This window comes from Archocentrus centrarchus, chromosome 13 (assembly GCF_007364275.1).
Source record: "Archocentrus centrarchus isolate MPI-CPG fArcCen1 chromosome 13, fArcCen1, whole genome shotgun sequence".
Taxonomy (NCBI): domain Eukaryota; kingdom Metazoa; phylum Chordata; class Actinopteri; order Cichliformes; family Cichlidae; genus Archocentrus; species Archocentrus centrarchus.
In genome coordinates this window covers 34,546,804-34,561,100 of record NC_044358.1, presented here as the reverse complement: position 1 = coordinate 34,561,100, position 14,297 = coordinate 34,546,804, and the positions used below count along the sequence as shown (strand labels likewise).

The following is a 14,297-nucleotide window of genomic DNA, read 5'->3' as shown; positions in this document are numbered from 1 at the left end:
ACAAATTAACAGGCATAATGATTTGTACTATGATTTATATTTGTTACTCTTCCACCGTTTCTGTTTGTTTGTTTTTTTAAATTTTAGTCACTGTGATATATACACACACACACACACACACACACACATACATACATATATATATATATATATATATATATATATATATATATATATATATATATATATATATATATATATATATATATAGGTGTCACTAACTTGAAATTTCAAGATACCTAACTCGAAATTTTGAGATATTAATTCAGTAATTTGAAAATTTCTGCAATGTAACTCAATATATTGAAATAATAACCCCAAATTCTGAGATAATAACTCAACTATCTCAAAATTTTTACTTAACAACTCAAAATTTCGAATTAGCTATCTTTAAATTTCAAGTTACTCAGAATTAAGTCAAAATTTATACTTAATAAGGCAGAATTTTGCGATAGCTCAAAATGTATGGAAATGTAGTCAGTAATCTGAATTCAGACACATAATTCAAAATGTTGATATAATAACCACAAATTATGAGATAATAACTCGAAATTTTGACATAGCTCTGCCTGGCTTTCTTCTTTTTTGTTCAGTGGTGGAAATAATCTTCCATATGCATAAGTCTAGACGCGCGATAAAAGCCAAGAAAAAGCCACCCATTTTCATACAGTGAATTTTACGGGGCGCGCTTGAACGCACCGTGGGATTGCAGCCTACTTTGAAGCTGGCGGTTGGGCCGGACTCCAGTGAATTTACATTGTCCTACCGAGCGCCCGAGAGAAGCCTGCCGCTTACATACAGCTTGAATCCCCAGAAGCAGAGCGGTAAAGCAGCTGAAAGTGTGAGAGCAGAAGTTCCGGTTTTACTATAGCCACGTTCATTCCCGTTTTCACCTCTTTAAATGGTAGAAACCACTGTGTGAGATAGTGATTGGAGTTGACAAGCCCGCTTCACTACTGTATCCCCCCCCTCCTTCTCCTCCTTCTCCTCCTCCTCCACCCCTCCTCCTCCTCCCGCTCAACACACAGCAACCAGGAAATCGTCGAGGTGTGCTTCTCTTATCCCGCTTGTGACTACCCCGTTCGCGGGTGTCGATGCGGCTTCCCCCTCTCTCTCTTTTTTGGTCGCTTTTTTATTTTTTTAATTCCGCTGGTTTGACTCGTCAAGCCGGGCTTCACCTCTGAAGTCAGCCAAAGTTGCCTACGAGGAGAAGATCTCCACTCTGGCCGAACAATGAGGTGGGTAAAGCGGCTCAAATCCCTTCATCTTCATTGTGTTTCCAGGCTACATTTTGTGTTTGGGTTGATACTTTTACAAGTAGGCGACTGTTATTCTGCCAGGGTAAAATCCTCCTTGGCCGGGTTGTGTAGTCGGTTATTCGCTACAGCAGGTGTTTCAGTTTGTAACAACTCTTGCTTTTGGTTGTTTTGGTGTCCTTTCGGCTACACATGATACTGTGTAGCAGAATAATGGTGAGAGAACTGCCTCACCTGTTCAAGAGCCTTTAAGAAATATTCTCACGCTGGGTTAGTTGAGCAGGTCAAATCGCAGCAACATACTTCTGTATCTGATTTTAGACATTCGTCATAATGATTTTTGTTTAGCTAAGGTTTCCTCTGGCTGCAGTGGTATTTGTGTAATAAAAAAAAAAACCTCACAAAGCAATAAAACCCCCACAGCTGAACAACAGTGTAACCAAAGATCAGAGATCAGCTTATTCTTTTTTTTAGGGCATGAAAAAGGATTGCTCACAAGCACATCAGCAAGGTGCGTGTGTATATATATATATATATATATATATATATATATATATATATATAACCCCTAACCCTAACCACTTGGTCATCTTGCTGCCGTTTATCTCATGTCATGCAACCCACAGACACCCATTAAACCAGACCCCGTTGTACAATTTTCGTCCCTCTGGCAGTTGCAGGGGTTTGCACCAGGAACAAAAATGCAAAGCTCATGTCCACAAATTCCAACGTCCTGTTGCAGCCTGTGCAGCTGGCAATTACGCACTTTGAAGCCACCACTCTTGGCTGGCTGGGGCTTCTCTGAGCTGACTCTTTTTTTTTTTTTTTTTCCTTTCTCTCCCCAACTGTTTCACATTTTATGCAGCCCTTATGTCAACGAACACCTTTGTCACTTTGAAAGCTGGGGAGTTGGGAGTTAAATTCTTGACCTGCAGAGCATGGTAGTGCAGGCTGATAACCTGAGTGACTAGTTTTCCTCTCTCTCTCTCTCTCTATCTCAAACCTATTGCGCTGCCCTTTCTGTAACAATATCTCAGCTCAGGCGCACGGGTTGGTCCAGGTTTTGTATTTGTTGTTCACATATTTCTCCATGCTAACTTTGATTACAGCAGGAACAGGAGGTGACTGAGCTGCCTGAAATCCTGCCACAAGTTATGCATAAAACATACCCTTCTAATAGGGCCATTATTTACGTTAATGCAGCCATCAGCAAAGATTACTGTGTTTACTTACTTGATACAATGAAATTTAGAAAGCAAAACAATACATTGTATGTAATATGTAGCTTATTTTCTATTTCATATACCTGTAATGCACTCTTATCACTTTATGATGTGTAATTAAAATGTTACCCCTCACACAGTAAGATAAGCGCGCTGCTTTATTTTCAGATTGCCTAGGTACACTTAAAAAAAAAGTGCTTTCCTATTCATAAACGGTATCAGCAAGCACACAGATAAAAACACACACACACAGATGCAATGTTAAAACAGAGCATTTTTTTCACCTATGTGCAGGTTTCATCTTGCCCCCTCAAAGAAGTTGGAAGGTTGTGTGTGCCTTAATGAATGTAGTTCTCTAACTCTAAACAGATAATGCTTTGACTGGCCCTCCAGTGTGGCCCAAACACAGTTCATGTCACCTTGTATAATAGATAAAGGCTGGTATGCAGCTCCACTCATGTTCATTGTCATTTATCCCTGTGGAATGTAAATGTTGACACAGAAGTGCACTCAGTTGGTCAAAAGTTCAGCGACTGACCCAGCTGACAAAAATGTTAAGTAAAGGATCCCGACTTGAAGCCACCTTTAAATGTGCAGCCCGTAGAAACACCCTGCTGTTCTTCTCATAAAGCATTAAGGCCGTTTCCTGCTAGACCGGTGACGCTTTCTCTCTGTCTGCGATTGAAACAGCCGTAAACTTGGCACGCTGAACACATTGCAGTTAAAGCACGCTTTGACTTTTACAGCACACACACACAAAAAAACCCCCCCTAAATATAGTGTTTTACATCTCTAGATGTTTACTCGTGGCTTTGCCGCTGCTTTTTTAGCAAGCAGGCTGTCGGTTTGTTCCTGCACGCAGACGACAGTGTGAATCTGTGGGAACAGCAATTGTTCTTTAAATACAATGTCTTTATAATGTTTAAACATGGCTGGCTGCTGGTTGGTGGAACAACTACTGTGTTGTGCTTTTAGATTCAATGCGGGCTTGTTGATGTCATGCCACATGACACGAGTTGCCGGTTGTTGATTGGTAAGAACCGTTCCAAGTTGACAAATCGTTGATTTGAGTGTTCTGATGGTGATAGTTGCGTGTGTTTGGTGGAAACGGTGTGACTGGCTGCAGTAGTTTTTAAATTTGCCTGTGACTTTTTTTTTTTTTCTCCAATTACAAATCACATCAGTGGGAATGGGCCTTTACCGCCACTAAGCACGTTCAGTGTTGATCTGTTGGTGTGAAGCACAAGTTGACCACATTTACAGATATCCCTGTGTTTTTTTTGTTTGTTTGTTTTTGTTTTTCTTCCTTGTCTGCTTTCTTATCAAAGTGCAATAGCTGTACTGACTGTATTTAGATTCCTTTTCCAGCCCTTTAAACTGCCTTATCTCTGGGTTTAGGTTGCTCAGAAAGTGCATCTGTCTGCATGGTGATTCACATTATTATCAGAGAGGTGACTCCCATCTCCCAGTATGACTCACTGGCTGTGTCTTTTGCTTTAAAAAACTTGTCCTGCATGAGACCCACGGTGGAGCTGCCTCAGGCTCTAGAACTAACGCACACGATGCGATCATAAACGCAGACAGGTGTAATGTGTCTGCTTAACACAATATTTACAGTCTAATGAGTTTCCTGTGCCCTTTTTAGAAACTCCGCATGCATGAAAGTGATGCCGAGCTCAAATGCATCTCTGCGCTCTGTGCTCTTGCATGAGCTTATTATTGATCAGCCTTAAATGCAGGGAAATCTCCTCCCCCCAGTCTCCTCTTCTGTGTCTTGAGCCATTCTCTTTTCCTTGTTTTGGCACTAACTAGGAAGGAATGCAGCTCTTAAGAGTGATTTAAGGCATTTTGCTGTCGTATCATCTTTGACAATTAAATGTTCAACCTCCTGACCCTGTGTACCAAGGGGCCAGTAGCTGTTATTTAAGCATTTAGCAACATGATTGCATATGGCCATGTAAGGATAGCATGATGAAACCCTGTGGGGTTGCGATGCTCCTGCCATGGTGTTGTGTAATGTTCATGTGGGTCTGTTGTGCAGCGATGCTGATTTTTTATTTTTTTTTTTCCCCCTTTTCATGTCTTCACTTGTTCTCTTAATCCCTTTGCGCAATCAGATTTTTTTTTCTTTTGAAGTGTGTTACCTGTGACAGTGGACTTTTAACCCATGTGCTGTCTACAAACATGCATTTATAAGTCAAAATACTAAAGAAAGAAAAATATGTGTAGTAAAGCATCCACTCAGTCCATATTTTTTTTTTTCTCAGCAGGCGAAGTATTGTGATTTGCCATTGATGTCTTTTGCAGTGTGCCTGAATACTTCAGAGAGATTCCTTGTACCCCCCTAAAAAATTATTGCACTTTTTTAATGTGAACATAAGCGCGCTTTTACAATTAGTTTTTCCACCCATAGACCTCCATGTATCCTCAATTACCCCTCCGCCCGAAGCAATAACAATTTGAAGTAATTGGGATGTGCTTGTGGGAATTTTTTTTTATCTGTAAGAGATTAAGAATAATGTCTTTATTTCACACATAAAGGCTTGCATGTTAACACGCATTTCAACAGACACTTCAGTGTGTTGCTGTACAGTTGCAGTGATAGTGTGTCGAAATGATCACTGAAGTCCCTCCATTAAAACAGCCCCGTCTAGTCAGTTTGTTTCTCAAAACACCCAATCACTGCCCCCCTCCCCTGAAACAATTTACCCCTCCTGGTCCTCCCATCTCTCCTATTCATAAATAGGCCATTATGCTGAGCAGCCTCTTGGATTAGATGCTTTGCTACAGGAGTTGCCTAACATACAAAATCCTCTATTGTATACTTGGTGACAGATTGAATTTCCTTGGTGGTGGCTAATATTGCTTGTCTATGATTGTGTCTCTAGGTGGTTGTGGTTGTGTTTTGTTTTTTTTAATCATTCATTTTTAATTTTCTGGTCATTTTTTCACCAATGTGAGATAGTTTTTCTGTGAGTTCAGTGCTGTAAAACTGATCCAGTATTTATTTATTTACTTTGGTGAGTGTTTTAGGGGAAAGTTATGTGAGTACCATGCTGTTCTAAATCAGAAGGGTTAGGATTAACTCTTCTGACTAGGGCTAACCCAGCATATTATAAAAAAAATGAATATAAGGATATGGGATAGGATGTTACCATTTATACCAGTATAGCTCATTAGTCCATGTAGTTTGTAGGAGCCATGGATGAATTAAGATAAAGCAGAATTTTTTATGCTGATATTGTGTGAAGGTTTTATGTGCATTTGTTTTGATTTTTTTATTCATAGTTTAGCAGTTGTTCACATGATTAGGGGGTGTGTTACTGATTGTTTATTTGTTAATATTAGGCAGCTGTACACCTGGAGGTGAGCTGAAGGAGAGATGGAGTGGTTCAGCTTTGTTTTTTTTGTGATGTCTATGAATTATTTAAGAACTCTACAATCAATGCAGTAAATTTTTAGCAATGTGTTTTTTTTCATTAATAAAGATTTAAAATACATTTTAAAATATACTTTTTAGCAAATCATGATCCTGGGAGGAGACACAGGAAGGGCATCCGGCATTAAATAATCTGAAAAATCAAACATGTGGGGCTCCCTGCTGTGACGACCTCTTTATAATAAGGGAGCAGCTGAGAGTAGCTTATTTTCGGTTAACATGTCCAGCAGCTATGCAGGCCCAGCTTAGCTTGTTTTACATACCCCCCACACACACACACAAAATTTATAATATATATATATATATATATATCCTGCCTCACTCACTACACAGTGCTGGGCCAACAATAGGTAATACCTTGAGGTTATAGTTTAACTTTAGTTGATGAGGTTCACTGAATCGTGCAAACGACACACTCATTGTTTGACCAAAAAAAGAAAAGAACCTCAGTAATTTCACCTTCCCCTACCCAGAAGTTGGTGGTCTGCTGTTTTCTGTTTGGGCACAAATTCAACGGTCAGCACAGTAAAATGTAAGCATTGCTGGTGTTGGTGTGCTGATCTTGTTAAATAAATTAGTTTTTGAACTGAATGCATTTCAGGCAGTCTTTTTTTTTTTTTTGACATTATCATGTCTGTTTATACTGCCCTGGAGCTGACGTCACAGCTCAAGGGTGCCTGTGTCGGCGTTTTAAACGCTCATGCATTTAAGTGATGCTGCTGTGGAAGGAAAGCTCTGCATTCAACTTTATTTTTGTTTTCTGTGAAACACTCCCACACCTTTGACAGTGTCTCGATTTTCTTTAATTTCCTCCACCCTCCTCTCTTTTCATCATAGTATTGTTTTTAGCAGACAGTGGAGGCAATACTGCCCTCATATCTTCCTGCTGTGTATTGCAGTTACAAAATCACGTACCTGGTTTTAGAATATGACTCGTCGACTAATTTATTTTACTTGACGTCATCGATTATGTCGAGGAATCGTTGCAGCCCTAATTTGCTATAAAATGAGGTTGCTGAGCACACCAACACTATCACTAAAACCTGCCATAAGTCTGCTATCAGTCTGCGATTGAATGGGGTCAAGTTGGCAAATACATGCAATCTGTTTCTGATAATACTGCAATTAAGTGTGATAAATCAGCAAAAGTCACACATCTGTTTTTGTCTATATAGACAGAAATTCGCATTTAAGAGAATTTCAGTAATTTAAATAAATTAAGTAAATTTGTTTTGAGAAAGTGAATGCTTTTGCATATGTCCTGAAATTCATCTTTCATGTTTGATCAGTGTTTTTGAACTGCTTGTGATAGCTTTCCTCTGGTTAACAATCCTAGGGCCCTTATACGGGCCCAAATACGTGGGAAAATGAACCCCAGGAATGTTAAAGGGTTTTAAGTTGATGCTGTTTTTAAAAAGGTAAAGGTAAAAAAGGAGGAGGCATTTATTTAGAGACTGGTCATTGACCAAATAAACATTAGCGTGGCATGAATCATGTAAACCTACTTCTGTCAGTCTCAAAATCAAGTTGTGTACATTTTTTTGCTTCTGTGAGAAGTGCCATTTGTGTTTGGCCTTATTTACTCAGCTTGTCTCTGTGTTTTGGAAGTCTCACCTCTTAATCAGTTAGCAGAAAATGGGTGGTGTGAACCAGTGTTTGCCCCTGCAGCATTTTCTCTTCTCTAGTTATCTCTCCATAGGTCTGAAGACTGTAAACAAGGCGTTGAGTCTCCATCGTTGTCCTTGTTTAAGATAAGATGTCTCAGAGCCTTTTGAGCTGTTGTGACCCTGTGGAGATGTTTCTCCCCCTGGGCTGCAGTATGACTAGATTTCACATGTATGTAGAGGTAATGAATATCCTCAGCTTGGTGACACATGAAGCAAACTCTGTCAAGGATGAGGTCAGAATTGTGATGACACAGTTCTTATATTTGAATCTGTGGGATTTCTAACTGCTGAATGGAGTTTTTATTAAATACAAAGTCTGCTGGAGAACCTGTTCATTGGCCACTACACTGAGAACAAGAACTGCAGAACATGACTGTGGAGTTCAGCTCATCCACAGAATGGGAGACTCACTAGGGATGCAGCTGATTTCATTGCTCTGCTTTTAATTTGTCATAAATAAAATATTTCCAGAGAAGATCCTTGTAAGCTCTAAATTTTAACACATACTACACTACAGTATGAAGCAAACTGCTGCACAGTGACCAAATTAAGTTAAAGACTCGACACAGCCTCTGGTCTCCCCTGCAGTGGCCCAGCCAAGTGATATTATACAAGCTGATGGAGAGCCTGGGTCTAACACTGGAGTGAAACCATAGATTACTTTGGGCAGAAATGCTGTAGTGATGTATTGTATGGTCAGCACTGCTAATGGGCATAAAGATACAGTGGGTTCATCAGGGATCCGTGGCTTAATGGAGCATAATGGACAACACTTGGTATAAAAACAGCTTTATGTTGTCAGCCATTTTTAACAATCTCATCTTTGAGGTCCTCGGATCGTAAATTCACTTATCAGGAATGATGGCGATTGCTGATGGGCAATTGTATTAGAAAGAACAACCTTGGCGGAGACCCATTGCATTCATTTGTCATTTATTAAGCACCAGCTTGCGTCATTATTAGGCACCATTTATTCATTAACTCTGGAAAGTTTGACTTGATATTGACTGAAACTTTATAACAGAGACAGCTTTACTCAAAGTCAGCTTATGTGTTTACGTTTTCTACTGAGGACTGAACTGCCACATTTTTGCATATGAACAGTGATATGCATTATCTAGTGTCATGTTGTTTTCCATTCTGGCTGCATCGTGAAGCTCAGAGTATTTCCTTTTCTGTGTTTCTTCAGTGTTTTGAGTCCATGAGGCAGTCTGAATTGTAAAAGTTAGGATTTGGGACGTCTAAAGAGACTCTCCTTTAGTTAAAGGGTCATCTGTTTAAAACCACTAGTGATCCACTGTTCACACATGGGTCAATACTGGTTACTAATGCAGTTTTATTTGGGCATGATTTTAATCAGTAACAGAATAGCAATGAATGTAGAATTGATTAGGCATGTCTTTTTCTTTTCTTTTTTTTTTTTTTTTTTAAATCCATAACCCAGTGCAGAGGCCTTTGGTATGAGTAACCAAAAAAAGCTTGGCAGACCCAAAGTGAGGATAATCCAGATAAGCATTTCTGGCAAGTAATGTAAGGTCAAAAGCTATGTACGCAATACCAGTGAGAAGCAGGAAGTTTGACATAGGTGTTGCTTCCTTCCTTTTTGTCAGCTTTGGGCCCAAAGTTGACAAAAAGACATCAACTCTTAAGTTTAAGAGGAAAGGGTTGTACAAGTCAGGGCAGCTGAGTAAAGGGAGTTTGGGTTGGGAGTGGATTGTTCGTCTTCAGAGAATGAGCCCTTCCTCCTTCTTGGCCTGAGTCAAGGAGGATGTGCTCCAACCTGTAAAAGGAATTGAGCTCAGTGAGGAGGACTGAGGTGAGATGGTTCCAAATATGGGCATTAAAAGTGTGCCAGTCTTGTCCCCCACAGTGCACACGCACACCACACGTGCAACTTGCGCTACCTCCAAATCAGTGGGGGTTCATCTTCACTGTATATGTGGTCCTTCAACCGAACAAGTGTTTTTTTTTTTTTTTTTGGCCACGTAAGTTTTCCACAATGCTCGAGAGCGGATGCTCAGCATGAGTCAGCAGGCAAAGAATGCTGAGGGGTTTTGCTTAGCCGTTAAAGACGTCGGACTCCATTCAGACGAAGATACTGAGAAGAGTTTAAGAATAGTCCGATGCTAGATGTTTCTGTGTTGCTGATTCATGGAGGCAGAAAGCAGTAGCCTGCAGCAAGCGTGTGTGTGTCTGTAAATTTGGCAGCATGCTAGAACTTGTGTGAGAAGAAACAGGCATAAGGGAAAAAAGAGTGAGTGAAGTTAGAAGAACAATAAGAGAAAAGAAGGCTACAAGAGATTTACTTAATTTTTCCCTTAATTCTTAAAAATCATTATCCTAATCAAATGGGCAGGGTCTTTTTAATCTTTTCAAAGGAGACTGATAGTTATTGCAGTACTTTGAATTGTAGCCGATACCTCCCTTTAAAAGCTTAGTGCTATATTAAGTTTGTTCTGCTGTACTCTGCTTTTTTTTTTTTTAAATGTCAAATAATGATTATTCATCAGTAAAAATCCTTCCTTTTTATTACACATGCAAAGATCATCACTACAATTCTCAGAAGGATTTGCATTTGTGCTAAAATTGCTTCTTGCATTTGTTTGTGTTCCTCATCCACCCAAAAAGTGGAAGAAGCCGCACGAGTGGGAAGTTGACTCAGAGTATGGACATCAAGTTACATATTAACATTTATGGCACTTCTGTATCTAACTCACAACAGACATTGTACTCTGGAGTTTGAAAGCTTATCTTACACGGCAGGGATTGGCCCAAAGCGGTTCTCACAGGATGTACCACATTAACTTAGAGGTTGGTTTCAGATTTATGTACGTCCAGCTGAACATCACTGACAGCTGTATATGTGGCCTACAAGTGACATGAGGTCAGTGTAAACTCAAATGACAAGGCCGAGCATCAACAGGCTATTGTGTGGGCTCCCTGTGTCTTAGTCAGCATCGGGGGTCAAGTAGTCGTGCATGAATTGGACTGTTTGAAGAATGACTTTAAAGAACTGATACTCTTGCAACAAGAGGCCCAGTTTCAGAGTCTTGTACTGTAAACAGGAGGAGCATTCACATGCTGGCACATGCAGGGTTTCCCCATGTTGCTCCTTCACTATTAAGAGTTCCTCTTCTCACTTCTGTCTGCAGCTGTGTGCCCATCTGGAGTGTGACTTTCCCAGCATTGTCTGTTATCAACCATTCAGGTGCTGTGGTTGAAAGGGGAACTCTTCACTTATCAATGAGTTCTCGCCATATATACTGTACATGTAGCCACCTTACCACACTCTAATCTTAGGAGATTTGGCACACTGAGTGTAAAATAATTCATACTGCAGTAAATAATTTGCAGTTGACCCTGACATTTGAAAAGGCAGAGGAATTCACCTGCAACAGATACTGAAAATAGTGCTCTTCTATGGCAGACATTTAAATTGCTGCTTACTTTCAGATGCGTGACCATATTGTGTTTTCTGTTCTTTTCGATAAGGCCACAAAGCAGAAGGTGGAAGTGGTTGGATTACACAGACTTTATTTAGAGACTTAGTGTCATTCCCTGTCTGGTTTCAATGAGACGTTTTATAGCAGGCATAAAGTAAAAGAAGTGATTAATCACGGTTTACTCATCGAAGGTACAGCACAGCCACCTGAGGGTTACTAATTCAATGTGACACCTGTTTCTCATCTTATGTTTCATAATTTTTTTGTATGTGGGTTGTGTGTGAATCACCTCCCCAAAAGCGGTTAAAAGGAAAAACAGTTTAATGTGGCACAAAGCTGAATGGATATTATTGTAGGTTCGTATCTGGTCAAGTGTTCCATGAAATACTCTTGCAGTCTTGTCTTCTTTGCGGTCTATTTGTCACAAAGAGGCATTTATTCCTGAAGGCAAGAATAACTCAAAGAGTCTGAACATCATTAAAGAAAGATTGTTGGCTGTAGTTGTTTGAGGAGGGGAAATGGCTTTTCATATAGTGGGATTATGAACTCCTGGAAAAGAAGCCTGATGAATTAAAAGGGAATGCGTTCCAGGGATAGATGCACAGACAAACTGTATTACTCTACTTAGTGTCTAGACAAGGCTATTTAATATATACCACACCAAATACACACCTAAGGGTGTCCAAACTTTTGACTGGTACTGTATATAGCAAGATTTATTTCTGCAAGGGTACCACCAAGTGGCATTAGCGGATGTATTTTATAGCTACTGAAAACAGTTTGGATTTTTAGAGAAGGAATGACAGAGGAGCATGATGGGACGGGTCAGGTAAGAGGGAAGAGAAGGAGCTACTGGGCCTGATTGTACTTGTCATTTGGAGAAAAGCTCTGAGAGCATAACCTTATACAGATATTTCCAAGACGGCATGTACCCCAGCCATGCACTGTGATTTCCTGTTAACCCCTCACTCACCAAGAGAACCAAACCACAGAGGGATGAAGCACTCACTCTGGCTGTAACGTGACAACGGACTCGGTTGTGTTGCAATAAATGAGCAATTTGCATATCAGCCTGGTGATCATTTCCTGTGGCAAAGTCCTTTCTTGCATTGGCTGGTGGCTCAAATCCCTCCCAGAGCAGCAGCCAGTGACCTATTTGTGCTTAAGAGAAAACCTCTTAAGTCATCTGGTGACTTGGTTAGCTTGCAACACTCAGCTTCACTAGATTGGTGGTCTTTGTTCAAGGAAGGACAGGAATAGATTGTTTATAGCCGCGCCTGTCATGGTTTATTCTAGTACTAAAACGCAGTCCGATCAGACCCAGCTGCAAGCCCTCTGCACTGCAGCCTAGTTATACCCAGTGGACCGGGTCAGCACAGGCGCATGTGTTGGCAGGTTGACAGGTGGGGAGGGTGTGTGAAAGTCCATGTCTTTAAGCGCATGTGCCACACATGCTTTTAGAGTCTCAGTGTCCGTAGTTCTATCAATAATGCAGCTGCTCACTCTGTCTCACTCTTGAGCCTTTGCTTTCTCTGCCATTAAATATGCATCTATTTCCCAGTCCTAAGCCTCTGTCCCCTCCCAGTTCCCATAAGCCCTCTCTGCCCTGCATCCCAACAGCATGCTTATTGCAGATGAGTTGCTGTGTTTGATGAGGCTCCTTGTAGTCATAGGTGGCTTTAACCTTCTTCAGTTGATGGATGGACAAGATTTTCCCAACTGGAGGATATGGAGTTTGTCTGCTCTTCTTTGTAAAATCTGTTCTTTGTACATCTTTATTAAGAACAATTAAAAACAGTGGAATACAGTAAATATCTGCTAAATATCCATGTGGGTGTGTGAATTTGCAGAAGCTTTGCTGGGCCTTTTCACACTTACTACTAGTGGACATGGTTACTTCAGAAATGTGCAAAATAAAAAAAAAATACTTTGACAGGAACAAATTATCATTAAATCTAAGGAAAACTACAATGATGATATTTTGAAACTGTAATAGAAAGTCGTAAGTGCAGATGGTGTGGACACTGAAAGAGTTCATGAAAATCCATTTCTTGGTGTGATAAGAGGTGATAAAATAAACTGGAAATCTCATTAAATATATACATAACAAAGTTCAATGAGCATTTCAGTATTGAGTAACGCAAAACACATGCTGGACCACGAATCACTCGACAGAACTTATAAATGTTTGATCATCATTATCAATACTAGCAAAAACTGGCCCTACTGGCAGTTTTTGCGAGGCCTGCGACACTTTTTCAAATTCTTCATCCCGTATTTAGGGGAGACTTGTAAAAAAAATTCCATCACATTCACAAAAAAAAAAGAATCAAGAATTGGGATTTATAATAAATATTTTCTAAAAGCATATAGATGTTAATAATTGCTGTATGTTTGATGATGTTCATGCAAAGTCCTGGGGTAAAATGGGATACAGCCCCAACAGTGGTTGAGAATGACCGAGCTAAGATCCTGTGGAACTTCCAGATACAGACGGACAAACTGGTGATGGCTAACCAACTGGACATAGTGGTGGACAAGCAGAGGAAGAAGGGCGTAGTGCTAGCAATACCAAGTAACATCAAGTGGAGGGAACACGAGTAGCTTGATAAATACCGAGGGCTGAGAGAAGAGCTAGAGAGGAAGTGGAGGGTGAAGGCAACAGTGATCCCTGTGCTAATAGGAAAATTCGGGGTAGTGACCCCCAAACTGGGGGAGTGGTTCCAGACAGATTCCTTTTTTTTATATATATATGAAATCATACAGTACCAGTCAAAAGTTTGGACACAAGGCTAAGTGTGTCCAAACTTTTGACTGGTATTGTATTGAAGTTATACAACTCCTGATATAATATATTGTCCAAAATTCATAACATGCACAAACACTATTAGTAAAGACCCCTTCGTGTACTTTTTAGTGGTGGAACAAAGTATTGTTGTTACAATATATTGTGTATATATTGCCTTCTCTTATTTAATTGATATGCTAGATGCAAATATCAGTGTGTTTATGAAAGATATGTTGGTGTTCTAAAGAGAAACCAACACCGCCATCATTTGGTCCTCCACCGGTTCGCCTTTATCAGCGTCACTACTCTTCGTGGTAGCATTTATCAAATGAAGAAGAAGAAAAGAGGGGAAAAGGCCATCAGACAGGAAAAGTTAATCAGCGGGCAAATGAATTGTATTGACACATTATTAAAAACTGTATAAAAATAACATATACTGATACTGCAGGATAAGGAGTAAATGCATACGAGTCATTCCATG

General features: G+C 40.1%; 1 protein-coding gene across 1 annotated transcript in view; it reads left to right on the top strand.

Moving 5' to 3' along the window:
* Positions 1-722: 722 nt before the first annotated feature.
* vaspb (vasodilator stimulated phosphoprotein b) overlaps positions 723-14,297 on the top strand; it is a 30,408-nt gene continuing 16,833 nt past the window's right edge. The window contains exon 1 of the mRNA XM_030744940.1: positions 723-1,238. Coding sequence (XP_030600800.1) covers positions 1,234-1,238 — 5 coding nt within the window. The 5' untranslated portion in view covers positions 723-1,233. The remainder of the gene's footprint in view (positions 1,239-14,297) is intronic.